Consider the following 17620-nt stretch of genomic DNA (forward strand, 5'->3'; position numbering starts at 1 on the left):
CCTGCGCTTTCGAACTGTACCGGGTCTTTATCTGGTTCTTTGCACCGCGCTGGCTCTAACGCTGTCACATATTATTTATAAATCTTCGATCGTAGGATGATTTAACTGCATCGTAGGATATTTTCAAGTCGACTGGCTGCTTGCACCATACCTGGCCATCCCTGGTTGTCGAATTTCCCGACGCTCGATCAAACATCCTCCAGGTGTTTCAAGAGCTTTCAAACGTTTTTCGTTTCGTAAGATTGCAAGACACGAGCGAATTTTAATAATTTGCCTGTCGTGTAATTTCTCCGCGCTCCATCGTAGCTCGTATCCTTGTCAACTTGTTCCATATGTACTGGCGTGTCGTATAGCTGACTAGAGTCAGTTGTTTCTCTTTTAGAAATCTTTGTGGTGCGTATAGTTTTATGATACCTAATTTATTTGCGAAAGATGACGCTCCGAAGGCACAGTCCTCTTTCTTCGCCTAACGAGTCTTCTTCCATTCCTCTGTCGCGCCATATATTTTATATTCTCACTATTTTGCTAAACGTTCTGAATTTCTTGTCTTGGAGTCGGATAATAATACAGCGGCGAACGATGAGAACGCAAGACATTTGCTACATTTTTGGATATTTCTGGGGGTTTTATCCTTCGATATGTCGTATTGTAACGAATTAAATGAACAATATAATCGCTACGTATACTCGCAGTTTATATTACAAGAATTATAGCCACGCTACTTGTCGGTATTTATCGGATAATTTGGTGAACCAAGGACAATTTGTCGTCTATGACATACTGTAACTAGAAAAGAGAAACTTCCACGCGTAGTCCTGATTCGATTACCTCTGGCGATCTATTGTGTTGATGATAATGACAAAATCCGTGATCATTTAGTTGCCAACCCAATAGCAGAGAAATGTGCTTGACATCGAGCAACTAGAAAAATACCTCTCCTAACCGAGTGATCCAATAAACAAAATGTTCTCTCCAACTACTTCAACTATGAAAAATAGATCGTAGAAGATATTAAAAAAAAAAGTAACACTTCCTATTAATTATTCATCGACCGTAACTTTTAACTATGTATATCGTTCGTTCGGAGTGAACGTGATCGGATCATAAATTGGGAAGAAATGGCAAAGAAGCGGCGAGTGTACTGTCGATATCGCGCAGTTAAACTCGGAGGAATTTAAAAAGTACTCTCGGAGACGGAAGACACGTGCAGATGGAATTCTCGCATGTTTTATAGGTTTTCGGAATCGCGCGATAAATTCGGTTGCGAAAGTGAAAACGCGTCCACGGCGAATGTTCGATGCGACTTAATTAAATACACGGACACGAAAAGGTGGTGATACGCGACAAGGGAGAAAGTTCATTCACCATGAATTGAACGAGGAAGAGCGCAACAGAGCGCAGTTGCATACAGCGGTCCGTCGAGTCTGGCTTTCGCAATTTCCATCGCTACGTTCGCGTGCACGCGGCACGATTTTCGTTATGAAATAGCGAAGAATTTCATTTCATTTGGTTTTCATGTTCAGGGCGGCAAGATGTCGGCGGGTGTGGCACGCGTGCTTCTATCGTGCGAATAAGAACGACACGTATACGCAATAGCTTTAACAAGCAGGTTTTCAAACAAAAGTCCGTTGACATTAACGATACGTTTTCGCATTATCATGTGCGGCGCCGATATACAACGTCGTCTTTTGCTTTTCTATGAGAAATTGGATATTTTTGAAAATTCCTTTCGCATCGGTAAATCCACTCGGTTCGACGCCAATGAATTTCTGAATTGTACTCGAAACGTTCGATCGTCGAATCATCGCAACCAGCTCCGGTATCGTGGCGATTCGTGGACCACAGCGTGTACAAATAGCTGTCGAAAATATCCGGACACTTGCTTACTTTTGTCAAGATGCGTCTCAATTGCCAAATTACGGCTAAATCGAACCTGGAGAATTTGATATTTTTTAATCGTCATAGCCACGTGCATAATGTTCCTTGCGCTGCATATAGCTTCGTCCTATTTGTGTTTCTAACATTAGCAAATAACCGATCCTCTTGGCAAAGAGATTTGCAAAATCATGAACTCGTGATATTTTGGAATTCGTAGCTTCAATCGAATCAGATGAGATTGTTCCGTTCGAGGTGAAAGCACGTTCTTCTTATATTTAAAACGATTAAGAAATATCCAAATAGTCGTGAACGACGATGCGGTTACTCGTACAACGACGGCTATGGCCACGACTTTAAGAAGATGCTTCATGCAAATTGCTCGTTTCGCTGTATGCGACTTCTTTAATCGCCTCCTTCGCCTTTCATACGTCAATGCACGTCGCTCTGTTTAACGAAAGATGCTGCAGCGGACATTCATAAATTTGAAAAGTAGCAAGAGAGACGGTAGAATGCGAAATGCGTTCAACGTTACGACAAGAATACGAAAATAGGCTAGACGATGCTATCTTGCGAAGAAACAAACTATAAGTAAGTATAGTGGATATACGGGTACTGAGAGGCTGTTACCCCTACGCAAAACTTACTCCAGCAACGTTCCGTCAGTCGCGTCGTGAGAATCCAATTTTGTCCGATAGAGAGACGAAAGAGAAAATATTCGTCTAGAATCGCTGGCTCCAGTGATGCTGGATTATGGTTGCACAAGTAGACACATAGAATGTTGGTCACGAGGAAAAGATAAAATACTGGACGAAACCACGCCGCGAATGGCGCGTAGCCACGGAGAAAAATGTTCGAAGCACGAGCGTAAACATCGAACTGAAGCTGCCAGGCAAGCTACGCAACAACACCACGCTAGGCCCGACCTTAATAAGCTGCTTTCACACCGAACTCGCTACACTTAGACCCAGCTTTTTCAACAAGCGCCAATTTCTAGTAATTTCAACCTTCCAATTATCTTCGATTACGCTCATATGCTCTTTCAACTCTGACCATTTCTTAACTACATGCTCGGCTTCCACCGCGTGCCAGGTTGCCGTCCATAAAGAAAACCTTGCAAACGTAATTCTCGAAGAGGCTTGAAGAGATTTTGAAGCGTCTGTTAGCGATATCTTTGTCGATGCAGGATTTTCTGGCATTTCTGGAACCAAGCGTCCGTCTCATACACCTTTTGTTTATTAACAAATGGTATCCACGAGTTCGTTAGTAATCGTGATAACTTACGAGAAGTCGATTAAATATTTATCGAGTAGCTGTTCGCCGCTGTGTTCGCGAGTCACCATAATTACACGGCCTCGAAATAGCAAGTTCCTCGTCAATATTTTAACATAGCCGGTCAATGGCCTGCTGGCATTCAAGTATATTTATTGCAAGTATATTTCGAGCAAATTTTCCTCTCGTACTTCCGTCATTCTAAGCATCACGCCCCGTCAGCACTACGATATTAGTGTCTCGTTTATCGATCATTCTCCGTACATAGTAGAATCATTTGTTGGATCAAAAGTTCCGCGAGCATAAATTTACGCGCTACACAAAAGTGGAATTTTTAGAAATAAAACGGATGCTGACCGTGCAAAAGAGCTCGGTGTGGACACGACTTAAGTCGAATTCCACACAAAGAAAGGCATTCGATGGAAAAGAACCTGCAACGGACCTGAGGCCCGCATCTTCCAGGTCCGAACCTAATTTATCTTAGGGCCCCGTACTCGCGAAATTCGTCCCTTCGAAGAATTTTTCGGAAGATGTTGCCAAATCGATTCTCAGGTCTCGACGAACGCATTGTCATCGATGAAAATTTGCCGCCATAGCGTTCGTAATTTTCTAGTCATTTCCTAGTCGTTTCGTGGTGGATGAATGGTCGAACGCAGTTGCGCCTAGAACGTATAACGTGCAACGTGCAAACAAGCGTACAATTTAATTCTCCGTGAAACGTTTTCATCTCAAGGACGATTCGCGATCTCAAGAGACGGCTTTAATCTTCGTTCGGAAAGCCGCGTGACAGTAAATCGTCCTAGAATCATATACTACGCTCGAACGTGAAATAACTCTCTCTTTCTTTGATTGATGATAGCGTTCGTGCACCGCGAGAAATCTCGCCGATTAGTTTCAAATCCTATCCGCCGTGATCCTCCACATGCTTCACGGTTTTTTCCAGTACTTCGATTTAAATATACAGCAAGTACATACTGTGCAATAATGTTGGGCCAGCTGCGACAGCGATATCGTCATGACAAGCTAGTCGTGTTTTAAGTATTTCCATAGAATTTCCATTTAAATAATTCCAAGAATTTCAGGCTGTGGCATAAACAATTGGAATGTTAAAAATGTCGTTAAACGAGATGTGGGGTATTACGCGAGCCATAAAGAAGCCCGATATTTCGGCTATACGAAGCACACGAATAAAGTACGTATTAAATTTGTGGTCACGTACCAGTGTTCTATGCACCGTGACCACAAGATCCCTTAATTGCGTCTTTAACAACTGCAACTCGTTTGCAAGTTCGCGGTAAACGCGTCCATTATTCGACTTGCCGCAGCCGTTTCATCGACTACGCACCAAAAATACACAATTCACGATGTGTACGCTTTCCTCGTGAATATATAAACGGAAAACAGATGGTGTACATACAAACATTGAAAATACCGCTTCACTTAATATCGCTCGCTGTGCTTATACGATAATTATACAAGATTTGTAACAATACGCTATAAAGTTAAAATATCGTACATATTTATCGCAATTTCACTTCCAGTCATTCCATAAGCAACGTCGTCTTTCGTTTTACTTCGTGCGTCGTACCTCATAAAATAATTATTGAGATTTATAGTTGACGACTAGAAAAATTGAAAATAATGATGAAACAAATAAAACATAAATTTAGAGAAATTTAGATAGCATATTATTTGTTGATAAATACGATAACCTTATTTGTGGAATAACCTAATAAGATTACTATGTTTCGTCCCGACGCGTTCGTTGAAGAAAAAAAAATTCCTTTCTGGTTACACCTATTTCGAACTGCAGACTACCTCGAACAGAGCGGCTCTAAAAATTTGATACGATCGTTGTTCGTTCTATGAGCCTTCCGTCCCCCTTTTACATCGTCCTGCATTTTTATCTGCACGCGTTATCATGCTCGATCAGTTGATAAGTTGCGCCGGTTTCGCAGATCTTCACGTATCCACGACTTGCGTACTGGTCAGCTGTCGACCATTTTTAACCCCCTTATGTTCGATATTGCATACGCAATATTATAAGTACTTTAACAAATTCCTTTCTTATTAAAAAATATTTACTTTGGTTATAAGCGGTATATGTTTGCGCATTAAGCACGCGTAGGTGCATTACGCTTTCTTTATGGAAAAATTTTTAAAAATATGACGCAATAGTTGATAACTGGTAAAAAAAAGTATATCCACAATCCTAAAAGAATAAGCATATCTCTACGAATTTCTATAATCGTAAAAGTTTCTTAACGGAAATCATTTGAATTATGACAGTTTTCTAACCTTACCCTTCTATTCGTGTGATGTATATTTCTACTTAATATGAAAACTGCCGTTATTCAAAGTCATACGAAGGTAAATATATCAATATATTATGCACGGTTTTTTGCAGATTGCTCGGTTGTATGGCATCATCAAACGTGCATAGACGTGCGAAAATACATTTAAAGCATCAAAACGCATGACAGTACACAAAGATTCCTTCAACAATATAAATAAGTGACGCAAACGTACCTCATCGTCGTGATGGCTGTTGGAAGGCACTTTGTCAGAAAGCTCCTTGATCAAATTCTCCGAGTTCGTCTGATTTGAAGCAGCTGGCAATTCATTCGATACCTTGGCACTGTCTTTCGAGTCTTTAATGGAATCGGACCAAGTACTTTCCTGTTTGATCGAGTTTACTTTCTCTTTTTTCTGATTCTGTTTGCCCTTCTCAAGATGCTTAGACTCGTTGAAGCACCTTTCGAAGCTGGATGCTCGTTGAAGAATCGTTGGCGAAGTTGCAGTCGATTCACAAAATTCCAGCTCGCTTTTTACATCTTCGTTGCCTTTATTGCATATCCGTGGAGGGTCTTGGTCGCGAAACGCTCTGCGTTGACCTTTTACTATTTCACACATGTTTTTCTTGCTTTAAATTAAGTCGATTAAATCGTTCATATTTCCTTCGAGATCTTCGAATCAAACATCTTAGAGCTATTCCTCTCCGAAACCTTGAAAATTATACATCATCGTTATTACTTTTCGTTTTATCGGAAACATATTTTCCGTTTATCGTAAATCAAACATCTCAAGATCAGTATTCTTATCGTCAACAAAATACTAAACGTTATTTTTTCACGATGCAACGAATTCACCTATAATACTAGACAATTTAAATTCAACCAATCACGGGTAAGCTACTGATAATGGAATTACGTTCGATTAGTATACCAAATGTGAGATTAATACGAACGCAAAAGAAAGATTCTGGTAAAGACATTTCGTAAGATCATACTGTGTTGAACGAGAGAAATATCACCGACTTTGTTGACACGAAAAATATGTACTAACCGGTTTTCAACGAACGTTCCTTCTAACGACAGGGTTAGCTTCGTTTCCGTGACGTACAATACTTCCGTAGGGTAGTGAGACGCAAACTGTACTATCTCGCCAAGGGCCAAACGAGTCATGCGTCATACGGAAGGACATCTGTTGCCCTTTTCTCTCGACCCCTAATGTTCTTTTCATCTTTATCTATCTAGCTATTGGCCGATTCGTTCCACTTGCTCCCTCTTTTTTACTTCTTCGATCGCCACCCTTTTTGGCGGGGAATAAAAATTGTTACAGCTTACGGGGTCTAGTTTGTAAACTCGATCGCAACGATATTGTTGATTATCAGGTGAATATCAACGTTGAATTAGTTTCAATGAAGAAGTTTAAAATATCGGCTACAGTTAAGATGTTCATACGTAAATCGATTTTGCGATAGCGAAAAAATATTTTTTACCGACCGCGAGATGGCACAAATTCTTAACATTCTGATTAACGATACGTAAATATTCGTAAATGTTTTTTGTTGATTCATAAATTATTCCATGATAAATATGATAATTGCAGTGGAAGAGTAAAGATTTAACAGAAATCTCATATATTTATATGTCTTCTATCCAAGAACGTAGGTAGAATGACTTTTAGATATTTTCACGTGAAAAGCGGCTAGTCATTACAAAGTGCGCTGTAATCCTATTTAATGAAACGTAACTAGTACGAATCCATCAAAGCGATTAATTTACAGGATATAAATTTGAAAATATTTCAATTCATACTGTTGATATTTTATATATTATATGCGAATTACCTCGCGTATCCTAGGAGATAATCGTCGATGTATGGAAGTTTCATAATCTTAAGATAAAAGCTGTTAATTTTTGTTCTCTTTTAATGACTATATAAATAAATTTTCATCTCCGAAACTATTAACCGAATAAGCATGATTTCCTTTCTTTCTATTCATGAAAATATGACCTTCGTAAACAATTATTTTCGTAATACATAAAACTATTTAATAACAAGATATAACACTTTTTGAATAAATAGTATTAGTAAAGTGATATCTTTCAGTGTAGGCACATCTTTTTGAATGAATTTCAATTGGAATGTAAATCATAACGAAAGAGAAACTTCTTACGTCCAACTTTATCAACTTCCTATTCTATAATTCCTACACATACTCACCACATAAAATCGTAGATAGTATTACGAAACTTTTGTTTTTTATACGATCGGTATTTCAGAACACGAAACACGAAATCTTCTTAGATGCCTGATCTATTCTTCGTCTTATCCATGTCCAAATGTATCAGATGAACAAAACGAAAGGGTTAGTGTTATTTCGTGTTGCATAATAGGTCAGTAGCGCCATCAAGCAGTATAGCCTCCGAACCATATAGCCAACGATATATCGAATTATCAGACCTCAGACGAGTTGGTCGTTGAATGATATTGAAGTAACCGGTAGTGCTCGCTTCTTACTACCTAAAGGTTGTTTCCTTTTTGACCCCCTTTATATCGGGTAGTAAAATAGTATATTACAAAAAAGATGATGCAAGCTAGTTTTTGGAGTTTGGTGACCACTTCTGTCAGAGTAAGTAAAAAAGAAAGATATTTATGAATAAATGACCTCGTGGATGCATTACGATCGTATCAGACCATACATATTAGTCTATTTCGTAACATTTTGAAGGACAAATTATTTTTTTTTTTTTATTCTACTATTTAACTAACTTTCTTTGCTATTGGTCATTTTTTCGCTTATGAAGTATTGATTAAATATTTGAGAAAGCAAAATTGGTTCGTTAAATTCATTATTCGATATGAAAATACGTTCTCTTTACTTCATTGGTTATGTCACCTACATCTGACTTTGTCAAACTTTAAGGATTACAGATAGAATGATAGCAAACACAGATAGAAAATTCTTTCTTAATCAATAACTTTCTGCTTTTTCTGTTTTTCTTATTAGCCATCATGTGTCAAACGTATTGTACCTGGTTTGACAGCTGCACAGCAACGCAGATACGCTAGTACTGTGGAAGCAGATCTAGTTGTAATAGGTGCTGGTCCTGGTGGATATGTAGCATCAATTAAAGCTGCACAATTAGGAATGAAAACTGTTTGTATAGAAAAAGATGAAACATTAGGTGGGACCTGTCTGAATGTTGGCTGTATTCCATCCAAATCTTTATTGAATAGTTCACATTATTACCACATGGCACATGCTGGAGAATTACAAAAATTTGGCATTAACGGTATACTTCTCATTCTTTCTTTCTTTTTTTAAATATCCATAATTTAACAATCAGTAATTTGACAATTATGTTCTAGTTGACAATGTTTCTATCAATATTGATCAAGTAATGCAGCAGAAACGAAGTACAGTGAAAGCCTTAACAAGTGGTATTGCTAGTTTATTTAAAAAAAATAAGGTAGAATGGGTTAAGGGTCATGGTAAAATTATTGGTCCAAATCAAGTGAATGCACTTGGTCCAGATGGTTCAGTAGTAAGCACGATTAATACTAAAAACATTATAATTGCCACTGGCAGTGAGGTCACGCCGTTTCCGGGTATAGAAATTGACGAAAAACAAATTATTTCATCCACTGGATGTTTATCGTTAAACGCAGTGCCAAAGAAATTGATAGTAATTGGTGCTGGTGTTATTGGGTTGGAATTAGGCTCAGTTTGGCGCAGGTACATTTCATACTGAAATTAATTGTATGAATTGTAAACAACATATGTTGAGTTGCTTTATTTTCTCCTATAGATTAGGCGCTGAAGTAACTGCAGTCGAATTTTTACCGACTATCGGTGGAGCAGGTATCGATGGCGAAGTTAGTCAAGCGATACAAAAACTTTTAGTCAAGGAAAAATGGGATTTTAAATTGGGAACAAAAGTCACTGGTGCGAAGAGATCAGGCAGTGAAATCATCGTTTCTGTTGAAAACGCGAAAGATCCTACCAAAAAGGAGGATTTAACGTGCGATACACTTTTAGTCTGTGTTGGCAGAAGGCCCTATACGAAAAATTTAGGATTAGAGGATTTGGGAATCGAACGAGACGAAAAGGGCAGGATTCCTGTAAACAATAGATTCCAAACAGTAGTACCTTCGTAAGTACACATTTTGTTGAGAAAGTTTTCGTCAGCGTAATTACATGTAAAATTACGTTCATATAGGATTTATGCTATTGGAGATTGCATTCATGGGCCAATGTTGGCTCACAAAGCCGAGGACGAAGGTGTTATTGCGGTTGAGGGCATTGCCGGAGGTAGTTAGGAAATACACATTATAGTTTTCCCGTTTGTATCTCTGAAAATTTACAACAATTATGATGACTTATTCAGGTGCCGTTCATATCGATTACAATTGCGTACCTAGTGTAATATATATACATCCAGAAGTTGGTTGGGTAGGAAAAACGGAAGAAGACTTAAAGAAAGAGGGTATCGAATACAAAGTTGGAAAATTCCCACATATAGCAAATTCCAGAGCAAAAACGAATGCAGACACAGATGGTTTTGTTAAGGTCTTAGCTGATAAGAGTACAGACAAAATATTGGGAGTACATATGATTGGCGCATACGCTGGTGAATTGATTAATGAGGCAGTTCTTGCAATGGAATATGGAGCAAGTGCAGAAGATGTTGCGAGAACATGTCACGCTCATCCGGTAAGTAGATAAACGATATTCGATCGAATGTTGAATATTGGACACTGATTTTATCATTGTTCTTATAGACATTCGCGGAAGCCTTCAAGGAAGCCAATTTAGCTGCATATTTCGGGAAACCTCTCAACTTTTAAATATATGGTTAAATTATCTATGAAACATTAATATTTTGATTCATCGTAGCCTCGATCTAGTCTACGTTTAATTTCAAATGTGTTTCAAATGTGTCGCGGTACACTTCTAGCACCTTCCCAGGTCTCATTATCACTTAATCATATAAGGAAAAAAACTGTAAATAAAAGTATATACAGGAATTTATGGAAATATTACATCTTTTATAGTAGATTTATTTTTGTTGCTTTATTATTGTATTTATTATAGATAAATTGGTAATTCATCGAATATATTTAAGAATATAAAACCGGATGTCTGTAACCTTGTGACATCTTATTTCGGTAATCTTAAGAGTAGAGATAAGTTTTTATTATGTTACTGTTGAAATTCCATTTCCTGATTTCATAAAAACATCCGCCTTAACAAGAGTCTTACCTTGTAAGTTATAGTAATTTTGGTCATCGTGTATTAGACATAAATAAAATTTAGTACACTTATAATAGTAATAAACAACTAAGCAAATATACTATTGTGTTTTCCCGTCTTTAGAGAAATTTTAATAAACTTTTCAAAATAGAATAGAAGCTCGTACGTACCTATTATCCGAAGTAGTGTGTAATTTCAATTCTACACGTATAAGCAAATTTTCATAATGAATGTATTATAATATATGCAATTATTTATTTTATGTTCAAACTAGATTCTATGTATCGAAGAAGAAAGTTGAAATCTTAACAGTTAGATCATAATATTTAAAATAATAAAAAGAACTATAGCTATATCATGCTATATATTATATATTAATATACATAGTGAACTGTTATTATTAGAACTGCTTGTTCCTCGATCTGTTCGTATAAATAAAATTGTATCGTATCTTGATGAAAGTCTCCTAAAAGAAACAACTACAATTTCTCGTAAAATATGAAGAACACGGTAGTATACTTGTTTGCTTGTTTATTATTGTTATAAATGTACTAAATGTTTAACCTCAGCGTATAAAAATTAAAGATAAAATAATATTGGCAGTATATACGATTGGTACATACACTGGTGAAAGCGAGCAACTATCAAAGTCGAGGTAAAATATATATGCATACAGAAGTGTGTGAACTAGGTACGTTCCTGAAGAGCACATGATCGGCGCAGCAGTAGCAGCGTTGCCGGCGCGGCAGTTAGCCACGACTTGCAGCGGCCATCGGCAACGTTGCTCGACGGCAGGGAGAGAGAGAATTCTGAGGGTGGCACTTGTGCGGCAAACACACCCAATGTTTGTGTTTTCGAATTTTTCGTGATACTACGAGTGGTCGGTGGCAGTTTAGCAAGGGATGTAGCGCCGTTGTCGAACCGCTCGAGATGTGGACGACGACGAAAACAACTAAATACGGCGTCGGTGAGTTCTCGTAGGTGTTCTTTCGCGATTAATGCGCGGCATCGACCCTGCGGATCTGTCAAACTGCTCGTGTCCTGATCCGCGCGATTCTCCACGAGTTCTAGTCGCGTCCAGTATAGGTGCTTAACGATCGACATCGTGTCATCTATTATATACACGGTGCGTCGCGGTTTTCCGCTCTCGCGTCAGGTATCTCAGCGTCAATGATTCGATCAACCAGCGTCTTGACTTCTTTCGGGTACATGCCGCTTAATACGTTGTAGGTATGATGCTGCCGCCGTGTCGTGTCGCTGTACGAGTGTATGTGTGCCGCTATTTTGCTGAGTGTACCGCGACTCTCCCATTCATGCATTGATCGTAGAGGAGTAGGAACTAGAGTCCGATAAATCGAACTAATTTTCTTCGTCAGTTTTTTATCTCGCGTGTTTCTCTTTCGTTTTATATATTTACTTGCATCTATATTTACACTTGGGAAAACTATTCGTGTCCCAAAATTTGGTGAAAAGTGGTACGCGACCTTCGAAATTTAGACCATTGACCGTTGCGAATTTACGTTGATATCGATGATCGCGAGTCAAATCAAATCAAATATTCGACCGAGTCTCATTTCGTAGTCAGCTGATGGTTCTTTGAAACGAGAGGTCCACCACTCTCGAGTATCCTTGAATTACGACCGCTTAATTTTGTTTTGTCTGTTTCGTCTGGGGTACATAACATCGGCAAGCGCACGCCCGCGCGCGTTCCCCGCTTTGATGTTAATTCCTCTACAGTCTACACCTCTGTCCATGTTTACCGTAGGCGGATGTAACATCTTCGTCAAATAGACCGATTCCTTCCGTTTCTCGTTGATAATTTTTCTTCAAGTAAATCATTATGTAATTTACACGATAATCTTAGATATCGAGATTCGTATCGTAAAACACTTTCTTTTTTCAATAAAAAGATTCACGCGTTTCACTCCATTCTTTGAGCGATGCTAAACGATGAAAACTCGAGGTTTCGAGCAATTTTTCGTTGAAAATCTCGTCAAGATATACGGCTTAATAGAATGCACGCTTGACACGTATTGCTCTTCTGGAGAGGTGCAACGACCACGATGGATGAAAAACGCGCGTGAAATGCATGGAGGTAGCGTCGTTGAGATTCGAACGTGCTAAACGCGACTGCGAAACCTTTGATCAAAAGACCTTTATTTAAACCACGTATCCTATTCTACGTGAAATCTGCATGACAAAAGAATTGCAAATTTTCTACACGAAAATCTCGTTACTCTTTGCTCCGTTGTTGTTATTTTTATAAAGGAAAGAGAAGAATATTAGGAATGTGACACGCGACATCTCGAGACTTCTCGAAACTTTCTGCTGTTTTTACGATCCGAAACTCTCGGAAGGAAATAACATTTTTTTTTTTTTTACAAATAACTCGTATGATATGAATTTGACAAAAAAAATAAAATAAAATAAAAACTTAATTTCTTCCTCAAAGATGACTGGTGTTAATACCGGCTAGAGACTTTCATTTCGATAAATAATCTGATTTTCTGAAAATTCCTTCTTGACTATAGCCATGTGCTTTTATCCTCTGGCAATATAGTTAGTCCCTAAAGACAGAAAGCATTTTTCCAGAATTTCGAAGCGAAATCTCTAGTCCGAATTTAAAAGTCGAGTTTTTGACCATCTGAAAAAGAAATATTCCTTTTCTCAGCGATTCAAATATTTTCCACGAGCCTCCTCTCCGATTGGTATTACATCGCACGCGTCGCTTGTTTGTTCCGACTAATTTTGCTCGGAGCAACAATCGGAATGTCGAAGGATCAATTGAGCGCGCTATCCACGATCAACCGGAAACGCTGCCGCTGCTTTGAATTGAACGCAAACTGGCGTTGTATCGCGTCACGTTTAGTGGTGATTAAATCGTCTACCGCGTCGAAATGTCTGCCCGTGGCGATACTTTGCTTGAGGAAGGAATGCGACATCGGAGCCGATAAAGCGTCGATTCCATACGCAGCGTCGTCTTCGTTCACGTTTTCGCGATTAAAGAACTGCATTGACGCATTCTTAACCTTGCGCTTTGATTTCTGTACAGTCATTGCGAATTTTTTCCACCACACAACCTGTTTAATCACGCTCTTTGTTTCGATATTTTACGACCAAAGTATAATAGAAATAAGATGGATCATTTCGCCGCAATGTGTTTCTACGGTTTACGTATAGCGTTTGTATCAGTTTCAGCGATAAGATCGTTGCTCTTTGTTTTAGATACGTCGATACATTCCTCAGATTCGTTGCGCCGTGCTTTATCGTTAATTTCTGGCAACTGTCGCGGCAACTGTCGCACGATATTTCTAGAAACCTTGTGCGTCAGAGAAGAACAAACTCTGATAGTTGTCGCTCTCGCATCCTTTCTAATTATCGAACATACTCGTTTCCTCGATTCGATTGCCACATTATGAATAAGCAATCAGTGATAATCCCACGGAAACGTCGAACAAGAACGCCTTGGTAAGCCCCGGCATAGAAGTCTGGCTTAGCCTTTTAACGTTGTCCTCTTAATCAGCTGCGACGTTATTACGTCTATCGCGTAACGTTAGCATTATAAAATCGTGCAGAGTAGCGTAAAAGAAATTATATATAGAGTATTATGATAGAGTCCAGAGAGGATGGTACACAGTTCATAAGATATGACGTGTAAACTTTAAACGCGTTTTTCTTGTCGATCCACTGCTTTCAAATTCTATGGTACACGTTCAGTCGTTTATCGATATCGTAAAGATCACGGGTTCTTTGAACATCGAAACGCACCGACAATTTCCTTCGTCTCTATTCGAACAAACGAAATTTAGTATCGTAGAAGCGATTGCTTTATTATCCGAAAGTTCGATCGTCCCTGTTAGTTCCTATCGTCCCTATAGAAAGCTCTACGACGTACAAAAGGCCGTCTTTTCAAACGGCGACTCTTCCTTTTTTCATCAAAATATTCCAATTTCTCGATAGCAGACGACGAGTGTCGAAGCGATTTGCATCGGCTGGACGAGCAGCTCGTCCTCCGTCTCGAAATGTCCTTGTTAAAGTGGTCCGAACTACTTTTTGCCTGGTGGTCCCGCTCCAGTTCTGCCATAAAAGGCAGAAATCCATTTTCCGAGTGAAACCACGGCGGCCGTTTGTACGAACGACGCGACTCGACGCGATACGTCGAAAACGAAGCTTGTTTCCGCCGCCTCTTTACCTATTGTCTCTCCGATGCATGGAAAACGGCCGTCGAACTTGCATAGAGAAAAGCAGAGAAAGAGAGAGAGAGAGGTAACTGGAAAGAGCGGCCAAAGAACAGAGCACGTTGCTTTGTGTTTCTTTGTGGCTATCGTCGTCGTTTATTATTCCTCTTCCGGTGAGCCCATCTCCCAATGAACACAGTGCGATCTCGAGAAAACTGTAGCAAAGGAACGAGTCTGTCGCTCGTCGACAAAACCTATCGCGATGTACCGTCGCTATTTTACTGATTCTGCTTTTTAACGTCTGATACGAATGTAAGTGGACGGTCGTCGAACTCGTGATACGAACGGCTCTAATCGAACGGCCTTAAGATACGTTTCCGCGTGATAATAAATCCTCTACTTTTACGTTCATAGAGCAGACAGCGGATGCAGCAGTCTCTATCGTAGTTTCATATTTTTACGAACGCAGCTGAAGAAATGGAAATTTCCAATTAGAGATTCTTCCATCCACTGAACATCGTAACGAGCTCTTTACTTTCGCTACTTTTTTACTCGGCTACCGTTCCTGCGTTCTGCGCGTTTCTGCATATTTCGATGTCCTCGAACCTTCTCTTCTTAATAATCAGCGATAAAAAGAATTTTATTCGTAATAACGTTCCCTCGGATGCTTTTTTCTTTCTGCTTTGTTACTAAATATTAGCCGGCGAATTTTTGTACGTTTACGCGATTTAATTCAGTGCTGAGTGGATTAGTAGAAGTTTCTAACGAGTGGAACGTGAGAAAAGTTTTCATTACGCCAACCTCTTTAATCTCCTTTAATCTGTTACGATTGTACCATCTTCTCTAATAATTACGAACTCACCAAGACCTAAGCTTCTAGCCGCTGTGGAATATTCAACAACAGGTAGAAGCTTTCGTTTCACCTTGTTCCGTAGTCGCCGTCTGCGCCAGTTCCTTCACTGTCAGGTGGAAGGACAGATCGGAGTCCTAAATTTCTGGACGAGAGCGCAGCGTAGATAAAGCGTCAATAAACCTATTTCATGGGTACAGAGCCGCGTCCGCGCCACGATTAAACTATAATCTTTCAATCTAACAATCTAACAATCTGCACGGTGATCTGGTCGCGGCTGCATTCCCGCGTATTGTTTCTTTCGCCGATTAGCATTGTGCGATCCTTCGTTGACTCGGTCGATGCGTTTGTTGCGACGTTCCCAACGATGCAATTCTCGATTCCCCGAACTCGCGGATTCGACGTGCCCACGCTTGTTTTCAGCCGACAAATTGTCATTAGCCATCGCGACCAATTTCTCCACGACCTAAAATAATCCCAACTATCCGACGTTCTTTCAAAGAACGTCCGCCTCTAAAAGTTTGCCACGATTACATCAGCGGTTTCCACCGCGGTAATTAGCTCGAGATTACGTAAGACAGGTGATATCGAGAAGAAGAAATTGTTGCTTCCTGAAATTGTTCTCCCTCTACTTAACAATCTTCCAAGGCCATTTCTTTTTATTCGTCGTTCTTGATGTTTTTGCGGAGGAAACATGATGCGAGCGTACGACTGGATCCCTACGAATCACGGAGAAAGTAGGTGCGTATTTTTCTATACGTGAAATGAAAAGTGCGAGGTATTGGTCGATAGAAAAGGACAAGTAGTTGCGTAAGTGGGACGTTTTGAGTTCCTTGAAATTTATTCATATGGTATGGTGGAAGCGGCGAACGCGCTGGTTGTATCACACGTTGCAAATCCAGGGATCAACGAAATTATGCAGAATCCCTCGAGTGATATCGAACGCGGCAGAGCTTTCCACTGTATTTAATATCAAATAATCCCGATAAATGCTCTCTCGTCTGTGATTTGACCACCATTATCGATCGTTTCTCGCGAGGTTTCGGCCGATTAAAGCGGCCCGCTTGCGAATCATCGAAAATGCAGCGACTTCGTGCAAACTGCCAGCAGAATAATTCAATTAATAAAGCAGAATAATAAAGTTCGTTCGGCTCTTGCTATTATATTTTCAAGGATATCCTGGGGACGTTATTTGCGTTAGTTGCAGCGAATAAGCTTACGACGAGTAACGCGAACGAATATATCTTTGGCGATCGTATCGTTCGGTAAGGACGAAAGAAAAACGAAAATTACGATTGTCCCCTAAAAGATACGTACGCGGAGGAACGCGGTGGAAAATGGATTTTCAAGAGACTCGACTAAGGTTCCATTCGCGAGGAGCAGAATGCTTGCGTCAGGTGGAGTTAATTGAGCGATTGTTACGAGGTAGACTACGATCGAGAAATAGTTTTGCCGCGCTGCAGCAATGTTTTTCCTTTGAAATATCGGAGAATAAGATCGAACCGTGGTAATTGCAACGTGTAAAACAATTAGAAGGACAAAACGAGTAAACATTAGGTTGCGGGATAAGTTGGTTCGCGTTCCTTTAAAACAGCATCGATGATCGTTAGTTTTACATAGATCAACATTAATTATTAAATTAACATTAGATTAACTATTTAATCAACGATGTACGCGTTACTGTATTCCACTGTTCTTCACAGATGAATTAAATTCAATGTTTCTACCTTTTCGCATTTTTCAAAAATCCCAATCTGTGCGTTGTTACGTTCTATAAATTGTAATTAATTATAAATAATTGTTATATCGAGATATTGATATATACGCTGTCACGGGCGCACAATTACAGACAGAATTTCACTTGGAATCTGAGGTCGAGCGGTGGTTGTACGTAAAGGAAAA

The 17620-nt window shown here is 39.4% G+C and overlaps 3 protein-coding genes across 4 annotated transcripts in view; 2 read left to right on the forward strand and 1 right to left on the reverse strand.

Moving 5' to 3' along the window:
- LOC100651095 overlaps positions 1-6645 on the reverse strand; it is a 42656-nt gene extending 36011 nt beyond the window's left edge. The window contains exons 1-2 of the mRNA XM_003399875.4: positions 6493-6645; positions 5677-6152 (exon numbers count right to left, since the gene is read on the reverse strand). Of these exons, the coding sequence (XP_003399923.1) occupies positions 5677-6060 (384 nt within the window). The 5' untranslated portion in view covers positions 6061-6152; positions 6493-6645. The remainder of the gene's footprint in view (positions 1-5676; positions 6153-6492) is intronic.
- A 1217-nt stretch (positions 6646-7862) lies between these two features.
- LOC100650740 (dihydrolipoyl dehydrogenase, mitochondrial) lies at positions 7863-10499 on the forward strand. The gene is made up of 7 exons (XM_012315190.3): positions 7863-8065; positions 8444-8729; positions 8806-9172; positions 9246-9590; positions 9657-9748; positions 9825-10150; positions 10219-10499. Exons 1-7 carry the CDS (start codon positions 8021-8023, stop codon positions 10282-10284), a joined length of 1527 nt encoding a protein of 508 aa, XP_012170580.2. The 5' UTR covers positions 7863-8020; the 3' UTR covers positions 10285-10499.
- Positions 10500-10782: 283 nt separating this feature from the next.
- Positions 10783-17620, forward strand: part of LOC100650616 (dedicator of cytokinesis protein 3) — a 53926-nt gene continuing 47088 nt past the window's right edge. For both annotated transcript variants that reach the window (XM_048410883.1, XM_012315189.3), the window contains exon 1: positions 10783-11657. In XM_048410883.1, the coding sequence (XP_048266840.1) occupies positions 11621-11657 (37 nt within the window). In that variant the 5' untranslated portion in view covers positions 10783-11620. The remainder of the gene's footprint in view (positions 11658-17620) is intronic.

The sequence above is a fragment of the Bombus terrestris genome, chromosome 12 (genome assembly GCF_910591885.1).
Source record: "Bombus terrestris chromosome 12, iyBomTerr1.2, whole genome shotgun sequence".
Lineage (NCBI taxonomy): Eukaryota > Metazoa > Arthropoda > Insecta > Hymenoptera > Apidae > Bombus > Bombus terrestris.

Excerpts from the sequence above, each read along its gene's own strand:
- LOC100650740 (XM_012315190.3), top strand. The coding sequence starts at position 8,021 with ATGATGCAAGCTAGTTTTTGGAGTTTGGTGACCACTTCTGTCAGA. Across the intron at positions 9,173-9,245 it reads TTAGGCTCAGTTTGGCGCAG|ATTAGGCGCTGAAGTAACTG; the intron begins GTACATTTCATA and ends TTTCTCCTATAG. Across the intron at positions 9,749-9,824 it reads GGTTGAGGGCATTGCCGGAG|GTGCCGTTCATATCGATTAC; the intron begins GTAGTTAGGAAA and ends TGACTTATTCAG.